This window comes from Ascaphus truei, chromosome 4 (genome assembly GCF_040206685.1).
Source record: "Ascaphus truei isolate aAscTru1 chromosome 4, aAscTru1.hap1, whole genome shotgun sequence".
NCBI lineage: Eukaryota > Metazoa > Chordata > Amphibia > Anura > Ascaphidae > Ascaphus > Ascaphus truei.
Genome location: NC_134486.1, coordinates 12,316,895 through 12,335,680, shown reverse-complemented (window position 1 = coordinate 12,335,680; position 18,786 = coordinate 12,316,895). Strand labels below are relative to the sequence as shown.

At 40.1% G+C, this 18,786-nt stretch overlaps 1 protein-coding gene across 8 annotated transcripts; it reads right to left on the bottom strand.

The window, feature by feature from the left end:
* Positions 1-582: 582 nt before the first annotated feature.
* On the bottom strand, positions 583-17,802 carry LOC142492591 (vomeronasal type-2 receptor 26-like). Of its 8 annotated transcripts, none has more exons than XM_075595362.1 (6): positions 17,576-17,801; positions 17,366-17,485; positions 13,153-13,998; positions 10,699-10,926; positions 6,139-6,262; positions 583-2,179 (listed from the first exon to the last, which is right to left on the bottom strand). In XM_075595362.1, exons 3-6 carry the CDS (start codon positions 13,909-13,911, stop codon positions 1,284-1,286), a joined length of 2,007 nt encoding a protein of 668 aa, XP_075451477.1. In that variant the 5' UTR covers positions 13,912-13,998; positions 17,366-17,485; positions 17,576-17,801; the 3' UTR covers positions 583-1,283. The 8 variants fall into 8 exon arrangements, with proteins under 8 accessions (XP_075451477.1, XP_075451476.1, XP_075451478.1 ...); XM_075595361.1 differs by having other exon boundaries at positions 17,366-17,477; XM_075595363.1 differs by having other exon boundaries at positions 13,153-13,936; positions 17,366-17,802.
* Positions 17,803-18,786: the final 984 nt, after the last annotated feature.

The window sequence follows — 18,786 nt, the reverse complement described above, 5'->3', positions numbered from 1 at the left end:
CTGCCTGACCCTGCACCAATTCTGTGATGCTCAGCCCATTGCTATGGTCGTGCTTCAGGCTCCGCTTCATTCTGCCTGCTCCAGCTATTTGGTACCCGCTCCTAGCAATTCAGCCCGCCTTCATCTGTACCTTAATGGTGAATACCATGCTCAGCTGCCTGATAAATAATCCCTGTGTAATATTGATTAAAACTAGGGAGGAATATATTTTGGCCACTTTGAAGTGGAGAAAATGCAAAGTACACAGTATAAATGAGTGTAGGAAATTTCTGATAGGGTCTACCTGATGTGGGTCATGCAACCTCTGAGGTTTTGGCACCGGAAGATTAACACTAAGTTCTGGTCCATTTGGATGCATGGAGCCAGCGCAGTGCAACCACGACAGCAATGTCTCCGGCGCGGCATATTTTCACTTTATGGCCACGCCTCCAGAGACAGGATATCTAGCTACATTTGTATCTCTATTATTGCGGGTTAGGAAATTATACGGTCGTTTCTTGTAGAAGGCTTTATGCAACCACCAATAAAAGACCCTTTCCTGCCCTGCAGTGAAAGATGAACATTTACAACATTTGTGCGACACTTTCCATTGTTAAATTAATATTCTGCATTAACTCCAGGTTTCGTTGTGGACTCTAATGTTAATTGAATTCGGTAACCTTCACAAAGTGTTTATGATGGATACGGTCTGGCGTCCACAGGGGTCAAAGTTGGTACAGGTGTAGTAGTGGTATTTGCATCAACTGTACACTCAGTAAAATTTCGGGTAAATTTCTCCGTCCCAACAGTACTTGAACCTGCGAGTCAGTGTAAATATGTACATATAAACTTTTTGTTTGACTACTCCTGCTTTTCCATGGCTCGTTTCGCAGTTATAAAAGTTGGGTGCCGGTCTTGAGTCATTGAATGATGAAGTGGGATTAATACAAATGAAATACTGTCACTTTGTAAAGAAGACATGTCCTAGAAAACACATATACATTAGTGTTCTTTTTATTGAATGCAAAACGCTCTTCCTCTACTCAAAAGTAATAAACAGTCTTAGGGAACCCATAGATGTGAAATTAAGACTTAAAGCAATAGTAATTTAAGTTACAGCAAATGTTTTTTTTTTAATGATAAATTATTGACTTGGTCCAGTACTTTAGAAACAATACATATTTTCGCTACAATAAATGTTTAATATAAAATGTGCAGCTAGATATTGATTTTCTTATAATAGAGTTTTACCTTCAATTTTGAACATATTTGCTTTCTTCAAACTATTTCATGCTTAAAAGATGTCACTTTCGAATAACAATCTGTCTTGTGTTCAGCTCGGATCTTACTAAAATAATGTAGCACTTGGGAATAAATATACAGCCCAGAAGGCTAGCACCAGAAACCAGGATAGCAAATATCTCTAAAGCCACGGTTTTGCTTCCCTTTGTGCTCAAGTACGCAGGAACAAATGACACCCAGACACTACAAAACAGCAACATGCTGAACGTTATATTCTTAGCTTCGTTAAAGCTATCAGGGAAATCCTTTGCTAGAAAAGCAACCAGAAAGCTGAACAAAGCAAGAACACCCATATAGCCAACGGCACAGAAGAACAGAGCGACTGAGCTTTCATTGCATAGCAAAATGATCTTCCCAGTTGCAGTGGTTGTGTCTGTATCTGGGAATGGAGGAGAATGAATCATCCAAAAAGTGCAGATCCCTATCTCGCCCGAAGAACACAACAGAACAACACTGCTGGACACTCTGGTTCCTATCCAGCTCTTCAGCTTGCTCCTGGGTTTTGTTGCATTGAAGGCAATAACAACGGTGATTGTTTTTGCCAGTACAGAAGAGACGGCGACAGTAAAAACGATTCCAAATAAAGACTGGCGGAGCAGACAGCTCATCCGTGTTGGATGGCCAATAAATAGCAAGGTGCAGAGAAAAGATAGCATGATGGAGAGTAAGAGAATGCAGCTGATATTCCAGTTATTGGCTTTCACTATAGGGGTATCGCTGTACTTGATAAAGATTACAAGAACTGCGGCAGTCGTTAGGGAAAGTATCAGAGCAATGGAGGTCAAGAAAGAACCCAAAGTCCCCCCAAAGGAAATAAATTCGAGGTCTTTTGGGATGCAGCCATTTCTGTTTTCATTGGACCACTGATCCCCTGGACACTGCAGACAGCTGCTAGCATCTGCAGCAAAGAAGAAATGATTGAGTTAGTTTGTAGGCAAATAGCTCTAGAAGATGAAATGCAGGGGCATGTGTTTATTTTGGAACTGTCACAGGATGAAATATTATGGGGGTTACTTAAGGGGGTTACTTTTTAATAGTCAGCAGAACAACAGTAAGATCCCCTTTTCATGTCGTCTTATAGCACTCATATACAACAATGTGTTTACATGTCCAAATAACTTAAAATTTATGATAAGCCAAAACAAATATGCTTTTAAATTGTTAAAAGATATAGGGGCCTAAGCACTAAGCTCCGATAGAAAAAATTGTTTTTAATCGCCATTTTTGACAGCGTTGCTAGCACGTTATGCAGAAATGCCCCAATACCAGTGATAGCAACATTTGCAAAAATGGTGAGTAGCCGCAACGAGATGATCGCCTCTCTGAAAAGGGCTCACCCGGCGAGTTCTATCTGCTGCAGAGAGAGAGCAGCCTCTACCTGCGCAAATCTCGCCAGAAATAAATGTGTTTTTTTTATTTAAATTTTATTTCTAGTGTATTGTATCAGGGGGTCTCCGGAGCAGAACCGCTTTGATTTGAGGACCGGGGACCACTTACTTCTCAAGATACAGGACTCGTCATGGTGTGCCGGTATCGCCTATGCATTTAAATGTCCCGCGTCACGTGACCGTGGGAATCCAAAGCATAAGAGATACCGGCACCCCATAACGGGGCCTGTATCTCAGGAAGCAGGGGTCCCCGACCTCAAATCAACGCGGTTCTGCTCCTGAGACCCCCTCCTCATCTACACTTGTATTAAAATGTATATTGAAAAATATACATTTTGGGCGAGATTTGCGCCGGGAGAGGCGGCTCTCACTGAGCAGCTATCTCCACAGCAGAAACAGATCGCCGGGTAATGCCTTTTCAGAGGGGCGATCTTCCCGCTGCCGGCAACTCGCCCGGTTTGTGAATTTTGCTCACAGGTTATCGACGCTTTCTGAATACCATGATAGCAACGGTCACAGAAACGGCGATTTAAATGGCCCGGCAATTTTTTTTATGAACCTTTACTGCATAGGCCCCTTAGAACTTTGGGGACAATGAGTTTCCCGGTGTCAGGACATGTTCTCTGTTTCATAAGTCGAATTGATCCTTTCTGTCATTTCAAGTTACTGAAACAATTATTCCTAATACTAGAGGTGGAGAGATCTTTAATGATGTGTGTAAAAGGGAAGTCTTTTGGATATTTGCATTACAAGCCAGAAGTCCCAGAGGTTTAAATAAGGAAAAGGATGTTTCACATTTCTACTAAACTCTTTTTCATTTCAGTCTTTGACTACATTTGCATCCCAGTAATTGAAGTTTGTAGGCAGATTTTTGATGTTTAATGTTTCAACGTTGGATATTTAGACATTATATATTCAGATTTAAGTTCAGTTCCATATTTACATTCTATGAGATACTCTCTGTGCTTCCTGGTTCTTATTCAAGTATTTTGCTCTTGATCTCTTTGATATATATCTGTGCCACTATTCCACTCAGTGCTCCAGCCTTTTCCCCTGAATGACATGAGCTATATACTGCTAGTTTAGTTACAATTTCTGGAGTCACCTCCCTTGTAAGAGACATGTGCAGAGGTACAACCAGGGAGACAGATGTGGGGGAAATTAAACAATGGCTTTATTCAGCCATCACTTTAAACAGTGCACAAACCACACACAAAAACAAATGAACAGCCTATCCCTGTGTAAGGGCTAACTCACTTCCCCAGTCCCTTTCTGAAGGGCTGGGGGGGATACGCCCCTTTACAACCTATCACCCCAATGTCAGCCAGTCATGTTGGTATCTGTTCAGGGGCCAGCCTTTGGTGAGCTCCCAGGTTTGCTGCACCCTGGAATAGCTGGTGTCTTGATGTCAGTGCACAGGACTTCTGTGTGCTCAAGAGTCTCTCTGTCAGTTCCCAGCAGGAGGTTTTTACACTTTTCTGATTAACCAGGTGGAGACTGGTTAATTTTCTTTAGCTGCAATTAACCAGCTCCCTGCTGGATTCCTCAGACCATTGAGGCTTTATATTGAAGCCTCATTAAGACAGGGTTAATTCCCTGTTACACTCCTTTTTTGAGGTTTCTGTACCATACCAAACCAAATGTGTTTTTACAGCATTTAAATGTACTCAAATGTCTAACCCAGTGGTTCCCAACCTTTTTTTGGTTATGGGCCCAGGATTGGGCACAGGATCAGGGCCCATGATCGGGGCACAGGATAAGGGGCACAGGATAAGGGGCACAGGATCAGGGCACAGGATCGGAGCACGGGATAAGGGCACACTATCAGGGCACAGGATCAGAGCACATGATCGAGGCACAGGATCAGAGCAAAGGATCGGGTCACAGGATCAGGGCACAGGATAAGGGCCCAGGATACAGGCACAGGATAAGGGCCCAGGATCAGGGCACAGGATTGGAGCACAGGACCGGGATACAGGACCGGGACACAGGACCGGGACACAGGACAGGGACAGAGGTTAAGGACACAGGATAAGGGCAAAGGATAAGGGCACGGGATCGGGTCACAGGATCGGATCACAGAATCGGGGCACAGGATCGGGGCACAGGATCGGGGCACAGGGTCGGATCACAGAATCGGGGCACAGGATCGGGCACAGGGTCTGAGCACCAGACCCAGGTGAAGTCTTTTTTTTCTGCATTATATCTAAAATCTCACATTTGGTGTGTGCATATTCTATCTATCCCAATCACTTTTGAATTTTCTTTACATTTTTAGCCTCTACCACACCTGTTGAGAGCCTATTGCATGAATCTATCTTGATTTCCATGAAGAAGCACTTCCCCACTGTTCCTCTGAGCTTCCCAACCTCCAGTTTCAAAGCATGACCTCATGTACTACACTTTCCTTACTCTGAACTATACTTCCCTCCTGTACCTTGTTAAAATCATTGATGTATTTGCACATTTCTAACGTATCCCTGTGAGAGATGTGTGCAGAGGTACACTGATAGAGACCGTTTAGTGTGAAATTAAAACATGGCTTTATTGAGCCAGTTCATTTAAACAGCACACAGCACAAAACATAAACGAAACCTACATCATTTTGGAAAATAAATAAACAGTATATGCCCTAACTATCTGTGGTTGGCTGGGTAGGCCAGTTCCCAGTCCAAAAACATATAGTATATTTATCAGGGAGCAATATATAAGGAAGTCTTATCTGGCTGTGCTGGTGCAACGTCTCCAGTTCCTCCAGATGCAGGCGTTGAACTATATCTTGAGTTTTTGGTGTGTTAAATTGTTAGTAGTCATGATGGGGTTTAAGGCATGCATTTAAAATGCATTGTTATCTACTGTAGCAAATATGGGGTTAATAAAAATAGATAATTGCCCTTTCTCTATTAGAGGTGCTACAGTAGGCATGCAGGTATATCATTATACAGTATATTCCAGGTATCTCTGATACGGAAGACAGTGACATCAGTGTATTAGGTGACAGGGAAAACATATTTGGAAAATATCGCTTTAATTATATATCCTTTTTACTAAGACCTGAATGCGGATGGAAAAAAAAATCAAACAAATATTTGAAAATAATTTTTTAATGGAATTAGGCAAATATTTGGATTTTTTTTTCACTCTAAGATCGACAAAACATTTTAGCAAAGTCAGAACTGCATATAAAGAACGGCATAATAGGTCTATAGTCAATATTTTTATTTATACTAATGTTCATGTTTTTGTCTTTTTTCTTTGTTTCTCTACTTGACTTTATACTCTGTACTCTCTCCCACTCTCTCTCCCTCCTCCCTACCCCCCTCCCACTCCTTCTCCATTTCCTCTCCCCTCTCCCCTCTCCCTCCCCCCCTCAACTTGTTTTTTATTCTCTCTCTCTTGCTCTCTCTCGCTCTCTCTCTCTCGTTCTCGTTCTCCCTTTTAAAAACATTTTCCCCTTTCCCTTACTCACCTGTTGTGTTGGATATTTCCCCCTCTGAACAGCGGACACAATCATAGCAGCAGTCAGCCTGTGCCTCCCTTTTAGCCTTTCTATATCCAGTAACACAGCTCTCACTGCACACAGAGAGAGGTTTCTGGGGACAAACAAAGGAAACAATGATATTCCAGTAATTTTGAAACGAATAGTAGAATTAGCACTGAGCTATTGGTGCATCAATAATTTATGTAACTGGTGCTAAAGTTTACCATTACCACACTAAGGGGCTTATGCAGAGAGGAACGTTATTTAATGTGAAAACGGCAGGAAAATAGCCACAGAATTGGAGCAAGTTATGGTCGTATGCTGAAAGCTGCGTTACCTCATTTTTCTGATGAGATTCAAAATTGCCAAGTTTTTCTGGCTAGATTGAACTCGCTATAATATAGGGCAGAATGGCGAGTTGCAGTGCATCTATGCTACCTGCATACCACCCTATTTTAACATGGCAAATTTACCAATCTCGCCACGTGTTTGGCAATTTTTAAAGTAAAGAAACCTGCTGTGGCGAATTTTATGAATCTCTCCATGTTCTCTGCAGGACAAGCTTCTCTGGTACGTATTTTCGGCAAAAGATGGCGCTATTTCCCTTCTCTATCCTCTCTGCATAAGCCCCTAAGTTTGCAGAGAAATGGGAGTCTCACACCCCCTAGTGGCGCTTCTCATTAGTAACCAAAGTCATTTTTAAGTGTATTGAAACTGCTTGCTGAACAGCTGTCCATGCGGATGATACACTGATAATTGCAGTGGTACGACGGTCCCCCCAATAGCCTCCAACGTGAGGTAAATCTTATATGGGGCAGGGACCATGAAATAAATGGAAGTCACTGTTGTGGTAGCAGGACGTGTGACTGATCCGGTGTGCTCCTGCTGATTGAGTCGGAAGGAATACAAGGTAAGGAAGCGGTGCAACTCCCACGTAGGTAAAAATCACAGACCAGGGTAAGGACAATCCAGTGAAGCTTTAATGACAACCCACAGCCCCCAAAACCCACTCTACACATCTGGAAGACCCAGTGGGGCTCGGGTTTCTGGTACCACTGGGTTCTTCAGATGTGGTTCATGTAGAGTTTGTAGATATGCTCTCCCATCTAAAACTATCATCATGAAAAAAACCAATGAAAAAAAGACAGAAAAACTACACTATCAGATCTATGATCACCTGCAATACACCATTTTTGATATACTATATCAAGTGCGGATGTTCTATGGGTTATGTTGGTAGGACGATAAGACCCCTGATACAAAGAATGGGGGAACATGTTAATCTTATCCGCAATAAGGATTTGAAACATCCTGTCTCCAGGCACTTCTTTGATTGCCCCCAAGGGGGACTGGTCAATTTTCAGTTCATGGGCATTGAACTGGTACCAACTCCAACAAGGGGTGGGGACAGATTAAATCTTCTCAATAAGAAAGAAATGTCATGGATTTTTGCTCTTGATACTCTGCATCCAGCAGGTATCAATATTGATTGGGAGCTTCAACATTTTTTACATTGATTTCCTATATTGATTGATTTTTGAGATTGATTATTCATTTTCTATTTATTTTCTCTTTCTCTTTTTTCTTCTTCTTTTTTCTTTTTTTCTTCTCTTTTTTTCTTCTTTTTTCTTCTTTTTTATATATTTATTATTCATTATTTATTTATTATTTTCTATCATGTATTATTATTATAATTTCTAATTCATGTATTATTTTTATTGCTATTTGAGCCTATTGGTTTCTGTTACTCATATTTGTCATACTTTTACATTCATTCACTCCCGCTATTATTGTCTTCAGCATTGCTGAATTATTGACTATTGAATTGGCATTAAATATGTGCCATGAATGGTATTTTCGTTTTTTTTTAACATCATACCAAGATATATTATTATTTAATTATTTACGCAATAAATTAATACTTCTTTCATTGTGGGGACAATAACAGATTTATATGTCCATTGCAGGAGTGATTGTTTGTTTGTTTGTTTGTTTGTTTTTTGGCATTTATTTATGTGGTCTTCTTTATATATTTTTATATGTATTTGTTTCATATTTTTCATTAATTATATATAATTGGAGATGATTCTTTAGTAATAATTTATCTGTCAGGATTACAGCCCCTGACTCTTGTTTTTATGTATTCTTCTTGTGTTGTTTTTATCCATTCATATTACCAGGCAGAATAGAGTTAATTATTTACTATTGAAGTTTATTTCTAATGTTATGTTGTTTTTTACTTCATCTCTGTCCACCTGGTTATATTTTAGATTACCTCTCTCTACCCTGTGATGCTTGACACACACTCCCCTCTCCTGGTCACCCAGTTCAATGATTGGTTATTCAACAGGTGGGAGTTACTGGGTGTGTGCCGAGTTGCCATTGGTTCAACGCAGGGTTTGATGGGTATTTTAATCCGATTTTCCTTCTACTGTTTATGTTTTCTTTGACAAAGCACAGTAAACGTGCAAAACGCGTCAAGAGTGGGTTTTGGGGGCCGTGGGGTGTCATTAAAGCTTCACTGGAGTGTCCTTACCCTGGTCTGTGATTTTTACCTGCGTGGGAGTTACACCGCTTCCTTACCTTGTATTCATTACCACACTAACCTTTTGGGTAAAGATGGGTGAATTTATTTGGTGGATTTTGATCCGGAGTGGATCATTCGGTTCCTTTGGTCCACGGATTTCCACAGATCAATTTAATAAAAGGGCAATTCGCATTTTGAGGATTTTCTTTTTATTATTATTGCTAATATAGTCCATGGGTTCCGCCATCCGTGGATTGGATTCTACAAATCCGTCCACGGATTGTATCCAAAGATGTTGTTTTTATGAATCCTCGTGGTTTGAAACTGACCAAATCTGTTTGCGTATGTTACACCGCGTAACGGATTTTGGGGGTAAAATCTACGAAAATCCGGGAAACGGATTTGGGCTGATTCACCCGTCTTCATCTCTGGGATGTATTTCCCTATGATTAAGACTTTTCCATAAAAGGTAGAATAAGAGCATCGGATCTTCAGTATTTCTTATTGAGCAATTTCCTTCCTTTCATATACAGTAACTATTTGTTCTTTTCATTGCAATGTTTTGTATCACTTGACATTCTTGAACACAAGATCTGAGGCCCGGTTTCACATGCTGGTAACCCAAGTTAACGCCCACTGATCATAATGCAGTATTCACTAAAGTAACTAATGTGATGTTAACCCAGATTTGCTCTTGTAAAAACATGGCGTTATATATAATGGCCGTTACTCTAATATATATATATGCACATGAGCCTAAAGGTTCATCACAAATTCACTAAGTTCTGTTGAAGTTAATGACAGTGAAATATGAAGTCATGTCTAACGCGAGCGTTGCTACCATCCCAACATTGAATAAAGCTATTTTGCTAGAGAGCAGAGAAAGAGAAAAATATACAAATTAAAATAATTATATATATATTACATATTGAAATGCCGCATCATTTCCAGGTGTCTCACGTGTGTTCACATGCTGTCAATGTGTTCACATATACATTCACATATTTCCCCACATTGAGCATAGGTTAACCTATTTGGAAGTTTATAAGTCAATCGGCCCAATCCGTAACTGGCTCTTCTAAATACAGGCAGTCCTCGTTTTACAACGAATGGCTTATCCAACACTGTGCAATGCATAACTATGTTCATTTTTACAACGCCAAAACGGCTTATCCAACGCTCTTACGACGCTTTGCAAAGTTGTTTATGTGTATATAATATATATATTATACTATATTATATTTTTATATTATATTATGTAATATTATATATATATACAGTATATGCACTATATAATGTATGTGTATGCTGCATATCTTATTGTCTGCGTAAAATATTTGTGTATTTTAGCATTAAAAATGCCTTCAGGAACGGAACCTTTAATTTAAACTGTGTTCCTATGGGAAAATGTGTTTCGCTTTTCAACGTTTCGCTATCCAATGCCATTTTGAGTAATGCATTGTGTCGGATAACCTGTAGATCTGTCTGTCGCTATCTTTCTCTCTCGCTTACAGCTGCTATTTTAGCTATAATCACTTAGGTGAATACGGCATTTACTCAGGGAAAATAACGGCTGTTCCCGGTTTAGCGAACTTCGCCCTCATTGCCCGGATTGAAGAAATCTTCCTGAATCTATGCCTCGTTGATTTCCCGGGTCCATTTGTAGATATATTTTCAGAACACATCATAAATATTTTCTACATTAGTATAAGTCGCAGCATTTGTGCCCCATCTCCAAATAGACTTTATCAAGCTGATATCAGATATCTGAAAATAATATATTGCCTTAGTCCTGGGGATTAAATGGCAACTACAACATTATAGAGAAATAATATAGGAAAACTGCCTGTTTGGAAATACTTCACAGGTCTAAGTCTGCCACTGTATGGACTGGCTTTCTTCAGTTCTATAATGCTATTTTGTTTTCCTTCATATTTAATTCTAAAGTTACAGCTTTCGAATAAATAGAAATAAAATTAGAAAGTGAGAGTATCGGCATACTTTGTTATAATGAAAGATACCTCTGTATAATATGGACTCCATAAGTTAATAGATTTACTTAATTGCAGTTGTTCCCCCACAGGAGCTGATGGGTCAAAACTTCCCACCTTGAACTTGACAAATCTTTCGTTGGGGAAAAAAAACCATTTCATAATATCAAAACGAGCTGGTGGATCTCCTTTGCTATCAAAGAACATCTCGACTCCTGAAGAAGGAGTAAAATGTACACGACTTACAAATGTATTCAGCTGAAATGAAATACAAATCAATTTTGCAGAGTTTTGTTCTTTATGTGGTATAAAACAAGTCACATTTACACATTGTATTTTTCACTGATTGCATTTAAGACCTGGAGCTATAGCAGATGTTATTGCCCCTGTAAACGCAGAATAACACAATTAGTAGCATGTGCGTTAAGGAGATAATTAATGTATCACCAGTGTTTTCATTGCCACTTGTGTTAAAACTTGCAGTTATCACGCGCTAGTGTCTCTGTATCTCATCGTGTTTACGGGAGTAATAGCGTCTGCTACAGATGCAGCCACGAGTGTTAGAACTCTTGCCTGGGAAATTCTGGGGCAGTCTCACAGTAAATGCCTCAACATTTCTGTGAGATTCTTAATGGCCCATCGGATTAACACAGTGGGGGGTCCCTGCAGTCCCATTCAGTTTGATTCAGTTTGAATGGGACTGCAGGGACCCCCCGCTGTGTTAATCCGATGGACCATTAAGAATCTCACAGGAATGTTGAGGCATTTACTGTGAGACTGCCCCAGAATTTCCCAGAATTTCCCAGGTAAGTGTGTTCTAATACTCGTGGCTGCATCTGTACATCTGCATTCTTCTTTATTTTTACTTTCTTTACGTAAATGCACATAAGCATTGAATTTATCATGTAGTGGGGTATTGAGTCTTCCAAATTGGTAACATACTCATCAGAAGTCTGTATACCTCACAGAACAACATATTTCAATATTGCAGTAAAATGGATACCTATTGCATAATTCATATTACTTTTGACAGTAGACTAGCTCATCCATTGAGGTAACAATTTATGTACATTTATGTATGTATTTATTTAGTTGTTTATTAATTTCATTTTTATGTTGCAATGGGTACTGAATGTTATTTTTAAGCCCTTGTTCCATTACATAGGCAATGTGGCAGCTTCTTTATTAAACCCTGACACAATAAGTAGATGCTTCTTGGATGCCTGATAATGCAGGAATATTTAGGCAACTAAGGTAATTAAATTGTTTTGCTTGGGCATTTTTTGGAAAAGCAGACATTGAGCATTGAGGTGAGGGATGAATGGGGGTAGTTGCCCAATGGGGGAGGGTGGTTGGGCCTCCCTGGGTTGCTGGGAGGGGCTGTAGTAGGAGTTTTAACCCTTCATTACGCTAGCGGACAGCCATTATGGTACAGAAGAGAGGGTTATTAATGTATTTTAATTGTTTATGTATTTTTTAATTAAAGGTTAATATTTATTGACAATGTGGCTATCTAGACTTTCCATTGAGAGTTTCTAGTAATCCACAGTGAGCATCACTGGTTTAATGTTTCAAATACATTACATTTTTTTGGTAATTACTGTATGTGTATTTTATTTTGTTTAATGCCCAAAATACCTATTAGCGACATTTGGTTAATAGATATATTTATTATTAGATGAGAGGGGTGGGGGGTGAGTGGTTAGGCCACCCGGGGTTGTGGTGGGAGGAAATAACCCCTTCATTACAGTAGCGGTAAGCCACTAAGGTAATGAAGCTCTGCTTTTAATTGATTTGTAGTCCATAGGATTGAAGCAGGAGGTCTCCGGAGTTGAACCACGTAAGTGCCAGGTCTGGGGACCCCCTGATTCCTGAGGTACAAGCCTTAGTATGGGGTGTCGGTATCTGGAGCTTTTTAAATGTCCCGTCACATGATCCATGACACGGCAGATTTAAACTTGCAGAAGTTATCAGCACCCCATACCGTGGCCTGTACCTCGGGTATCAGGGGAGTCCCAGAACCTGGAATTAATGCGGTTCTGCTCTGGAGAACCCCTGCTTAAATCCTATGTACTAAATATAACACAAAATAGTACGATCCACTGAAAGAGCTGTGTGGGGAGACACAGAGAGAGGAACAGCTTCTCTCTGTTCTATCTGATCTCTCTAAGCAGCTCTGACAGATTTGTGTCGTCCAAGTAGAATTAACACACCTGGAGAACCATTCAGAAGCAGAGACTCCCGCTGCGATAATCCCTTCAGGGCAGCCAGAATTACTGGGCTTTTTGGACGCGGGGGACTGCGATCAGGCAGCGGTCGGGTTCTATTCATCAGCAGTTCCCTCACGTGCAAAAGGAACTTAAATATCACTTTATCTGTATGTTCCAGCATGTTCAATTTTTATGACCATTCCAAAATAACATGCCAATGTAATCCTTATTTTGTAAGATACATAATTCTCTTATAGATGAGGCATTAACTAACCTGCCATGGTTGGAACCTCTTCTTCATCAATATACTTATTTGTCCAGACAGACTATATGCATTTTGAGAAATGTACATGTCATGTACAGCATGAGCCAGAGCATACACTGCAGTGTAAACTCTGTAAGAGATTCTGAAGTCCAAAACATCATAAAAAGACAAATCAATGTTTTCCAAAGATTCATTCCCCGTACATGCCGGATTTCTTTTAATTCCCCCCAAAGCGGAGCTGTTATGCTTATTACCATTAGTAATTGAGCAGTGAAATAGATGTTGCCAAATTATCGCAAGGAAATCATCATCTGGATACCTATTGGGATTCACTTTATAGAGAAAGTCCTTAAAGCCGGGAATCACTCCTTCATGTAATGCAAGTGTCAACGTGCCATTAAATGTGTACTTTATTTCTTGAAAACGAAACTCTGTAATTCCCATAAAAAATGATGACACTATCCAAACTTTCTTTGGAAACCTGCGTGTGGAAAATAAATCTACAACGCTCTCAATATACAATGAGTTGAGAAAAATAACTATGACATAAGCAGTGGTCTTGTCAATTTTCAAAAGCATGTTTTCTCTCCAGTTTTTAAACAGTGAATTTTGATGAGGAATAAAGTCCAAAAACGCCGCACAGCCTCCAATTTTGATCATTAATTTCTTTAACACTTCACTCGCTCTATGTCCAACTTCATCATCGGAAACTAGGATCCCAACCCATTTCCAACCAAAGTGCTCCAACATCTGCACAATTCCGTTCATCTCGGAGATTTCATTGGGAACAGTTCTGTAAAAAGATGGAAACTGGCTCCTGTCATTAAATATAAGATCTACTGACCCGTAACTGATCTGCAGGTTAAAAAAAAAAAAAAGTAGAACATTACAATGTAATTGATTGTACATAAATCTTACTATTTTCATTTCTTTAAAAGCAGTCAGCATATTTTTCAGTATTACATGAATGACCGTCGTGCCCTTAGGATGTGGTGAACTACTTACAACATCATAGTGAATAAATTCGTGACGATTTATTGCTGAGGGCAGCAAAAATTAACAGCGTTTCAGGTCCTGCATGGACCTTTCCTCAGGTGCAAATAACATACACAAGCACATTTAAAAAGGCAAACATTGGTGCCAAAACCTAAACGACCCGAAGCTCATTAAAAACAGCACACATCATTAAGTACAAAAGGCTACATCGGACATATGTGACAGGGCCTTTTCCCTTTCAAAAAGGCTTCAATAATAAAGTCTTAAGTTGATGAGTCCAACAGGGAACTGGTTAATTTCAGCAGGAAATAATTGACAAGTCTTCACCTGGCTTATCAAGCACAAGCCTGCTGCACAGGCTGCATGGTTTCTCTAATGTTTCCAGCTAAAGATACAATAATTGTAAAAAATAAACTGGGATTTAGCAGCAACTGACACAAATTAGAATCCCTGTTACCTGTGATGCTAGTAAATATTTATACAAGGCAATCCTTCTGCTTACAGCTGCTCACACAATTACCTGAATGGAGTTTCCATGTGAAAGAGGCATCAGCTCTGCCATATTCACGGCGGGCCATATTTATTAAGCAGTGCCACAGGTCACGCGATGGCAGCTGCCCCAGAAATGGAGCATAAATGCTGTTCGGTGTCTGATCCGGAGGCACGGAGCCCCACCAGCAGCATGACTGGGACAGACACTATCACCAGAGCTGTGGCTTTCCGCTTTAACAGTCGTGGCTCAGGAAACAGTCTTAATACATCTGTAAGTCCGGTTACAGTCCCCAGTGGGGGGGCCCAACAAAGTGGAAATTGAGCGGAGGGGGAACCAGCAAAGTTAAAGATTGATGGAACAATTAAAATGATAACAGATGAACCAATATAGAGCTGTGTTACAGAGACAAGATGATAGGAGGCTCTCGAGGCGAAGGGTTTGCTAAACAGGGCTTTGAAACATGGTCATTGTCGTTTCACTGCTGTCTAGTGCCTAAGCTTAACCCTTACCATAAAAACCCCCTACCAAAATATCATCCCCTAAAACCCCTACACTAATCCCTCACCCTAAAACCGCCTACCCAAACACCTTACCTTAACCACAAAAACCTCTAAAATTAACCCCATACCCTAGCGACTAAACCCCCTGAAAACTAACCCTACAGTTGTGTGAAAAAGAAAGTACGCCCTCTTTGAATTCTATGGTTTTACATATCAGGATATAATAACAGTCATCTGTTCCTTAGCAGGTGTTAAAATTAGGTAAATACAACCTCAGATGAACAACAACACATGACATATTACACTGTGTCATGATTTATTTAACAAAAATGAAGCCAGAATGGAGAAGCTATGTGTGAAAAACTAAGTACACCCTTACTGCTTCCATAGGAATTAAGATGCTAAGTAGCAGACAGGTGCTGCTAATCAAATGCCCTTGATTAATTAATCATCAGCAAGTGTGACCAAAAAAAAGCTGAAGTTTTAGCAGTTTGCTGGTCTGGAGCATTCAGGTGTGTGTTAACACAATGCCAAGGAGGAAAGACATGAGCAATGATCTTAGAGAAGCAACTATTGCTGCCCATCAATCTGGGAAGGGTTATAAGGCCATTTCCAAACAATTTAAAGTCTAACATTCTACAGTGAGAAAGATTATTCAAAAGTGGAAAACATTCAAGACAGTTACCAATCTTCCCAGGAGTGGACGTCCCAGCAAATTCACCCCCAGTTTAGACCGTGCAATGCTCAGAGAAATTGCAAAAAACCCAAGAGTTACATCTCAGACTCTACAAGCCTCAGTTATCATGTTAAATGTTAAAATTCATGACAGTACAATTAGAAAAAGACTGAACAAGTATGGTTTGTTTGGAAGGGTTGCCAGGAGAAAGCCTCTTCTTTCTAAAAAGAACATGGCAGCACGGCTTAGGTTTGCAAAGTTGCATCTGAACAAACCACAAGACTTCTGGAATATGTCCTTTGGAAAGAAGATACCAAAGTGGAGATGTTTGGCCATAATGCACAGTGCCACGTTTGGTGAAAACCAAACCCAGCATATCAGCACCAACACCTCATACCAACTGTCAAGCATGGTGGTGGAGGGGTGATGATTTGGGCTTGTTTTGCAACCACAGGACCTGGGAACCTTGCAGTCAATGAGTCGACCATGAACTCCTCTGTATACCAAAGTATTCTAGAGTCAAATGTAAGGCCATCTGTCTGACAGATTAAGCTTGGCCGAAATTGGATCATGCAACAGGACAATGATCTCAAGCACACCAGCAAATCTACAACAGAATGGCTGAAAAAGAAAAGAATCAAGGTCTTGCAATGGCCCAGTCAAAGTCCAGACCTCAACCTGATTGGAATGCTGTGACTGGACCTTAAGAGAGCTGTGCATAAACAAATGCCCACAAACCTCAATGAACTGAAGCAACGTTGTAAAGAAGAGTGGGCCAAAATTCCTTCACAACGATGTGAGAGACTGATAAAGTCATATAGAAAACGATTACTTCAAGTTATTGCTGCTAATGGTGGTTTTACAAGCTATTGAATCCTAAGGTATACTTAGTTTTTCACACATGGCTTCTCCATTTTGGCTTTATTTTTGTTAAATAAATCATGACACGGTGTAATATGTCATGTGTTGTTGTTCATCTGAGGTTGTATTTACCTAATTTTAAGACCTGCTGAGGAACAGATGATTGTTATTATATCCTGATATGTAAAACCATAGAATTCAAAGAGGGTGTACTTTCTTTTTCACACCACTGTATATCTTAACGGCTAAAAATTACCTTCTCCTAGAAGAGGCCGGCGGCAGAGGTTCCAGCGGTATATTGGCTGCGGTGGAGAGTCAATCTGCGGCTGAACGCTAGTGGTCATTTAGTTACAGTGATATGGCTGCAACTAAATGTCCCATTACGTTGCTCAACAGTGTAAAATGCGGAGATGTCTAGTAGGATGAGCAAGCAGAAGCCCCACTGGGATTTTGCTGTTAAATTGTCACTGGCTACATTTGTTATGGTTGTCATCTCAGTGGAGAAGTCAAGATAGAACCAAGTCTGCGGTGTGATGAGGAGTGAGTTAGCAGACATACATTCTAGCATGACAGTGGAATTTCGGGAGCGCCGTTTATCTCAGATATGAACATGAAACATAAAAAGTACAAATAGTGCAGATTGTATAGAAGGGGGATATAGTAATATCTTTGAATATCTGGTAGGTGTACACTCACATTCTGTTAAAGGAAATAAAGCAGTTACCAAACTCTGTTGGGTGCCTGTGTGCAATTGCTGTCACCGTCTATGGCGATGATCTTGGGCTTAAAGATGATCTTGTTAGGTGTTCTGTATTTCTCAAAAAAAGATGTTACACATACCATAGTGCGATCTATATCATTTAAAATGTATAACATATACAAATGGAAGATATCACAAATACATACAAGCGTGAGACGCATTCATGTAGAACTAAAGATGTAATCAGTGTTTCTGATTACGGCTGCTTGGCGCTGCTCCTCGAGGTACTCGCTTGTTGTTCCGGCGTCCCTCCATGTAACGAAGCTTCCGATTTCCCAGTCGCGTCACTTCCGGATATTGGACCGCAGATAGATGGAACGCAGAGACTCTGGACAGCCACACTCTGGAGCAGAGAAAGGCAATTCTGGCGCTGGCGAGGAGCAGAACCAGGCAGCCATAATCAGCCATAATCAGAGATACTGATTACATCTCTAGTTCTACATTCTACCTTCAATTTTTATATGTCATACATTTAAATGATATAGATCGCACCATGGTATGTGTACTGTATCATCTTTTTTTGAGAAATACTGATCACCTAACAAGATCATCTTTAAGCCCAAGATCACGCCATAGACAGTGACAGCAATTGCACACAGGCACCCAACAGAGTTTGGAAACTGCTTTATTTCTTTTAACAGAATGTGAGTGTACACCTACAAGCTCTTCAAAGATATTACTATATCCCCTTCTATACAATCTGCACTATTTGTACTTTTTATGTTTCATGTTCATATCTGAGATAAACGGCGCTCCCTAAATTCTACTGTCAAGCGTTCCACAGAGGAAGACACGTGTCCTTCTTCTATAGGGTTGAAGCGGCATTTTTTTAAATCAGTTTTGTAATCACATTCTTTTGAGCATGAAAGCACCTTTTGAATTACACTTAACCACTTGGAAATACCATTTAAGCCCTTAGTTATTTCACTTCAAGTTAAAAGTGCCATATTCACTGTTTTATCTGGTTCCCTGATACATTCTAGCATGCAGTTATATTACAGTAGTTTGGCGGGCAAAGGTTGAAGGGAGATAAGTCTATAGCTGGAGGAAGAGACTAGATCAAGAAATCCAGCATGGGAGTTTACATACAATAAGAATGCTTGAAGGATGAGGGAATATACAAGTGCTGAAAGATTGGTTGACGATGTAGGTTAAGGCAGAGATTATCACAGAGGAGATGTTAAGGAATGGGATTAAGTGAGCAGGTTGTTGTGGATAATGAGAAGGTGGGAGATTTATATCTCAGTCACTAGAGAAAATAAGCTTTGTGAGCACAGGAAGGGCCTGTTGTTATGAATGGGGTCTGACAAAATATCATTTATTGGCCAATGCATTGGGTTTTTTTTGGGGGTTTTTT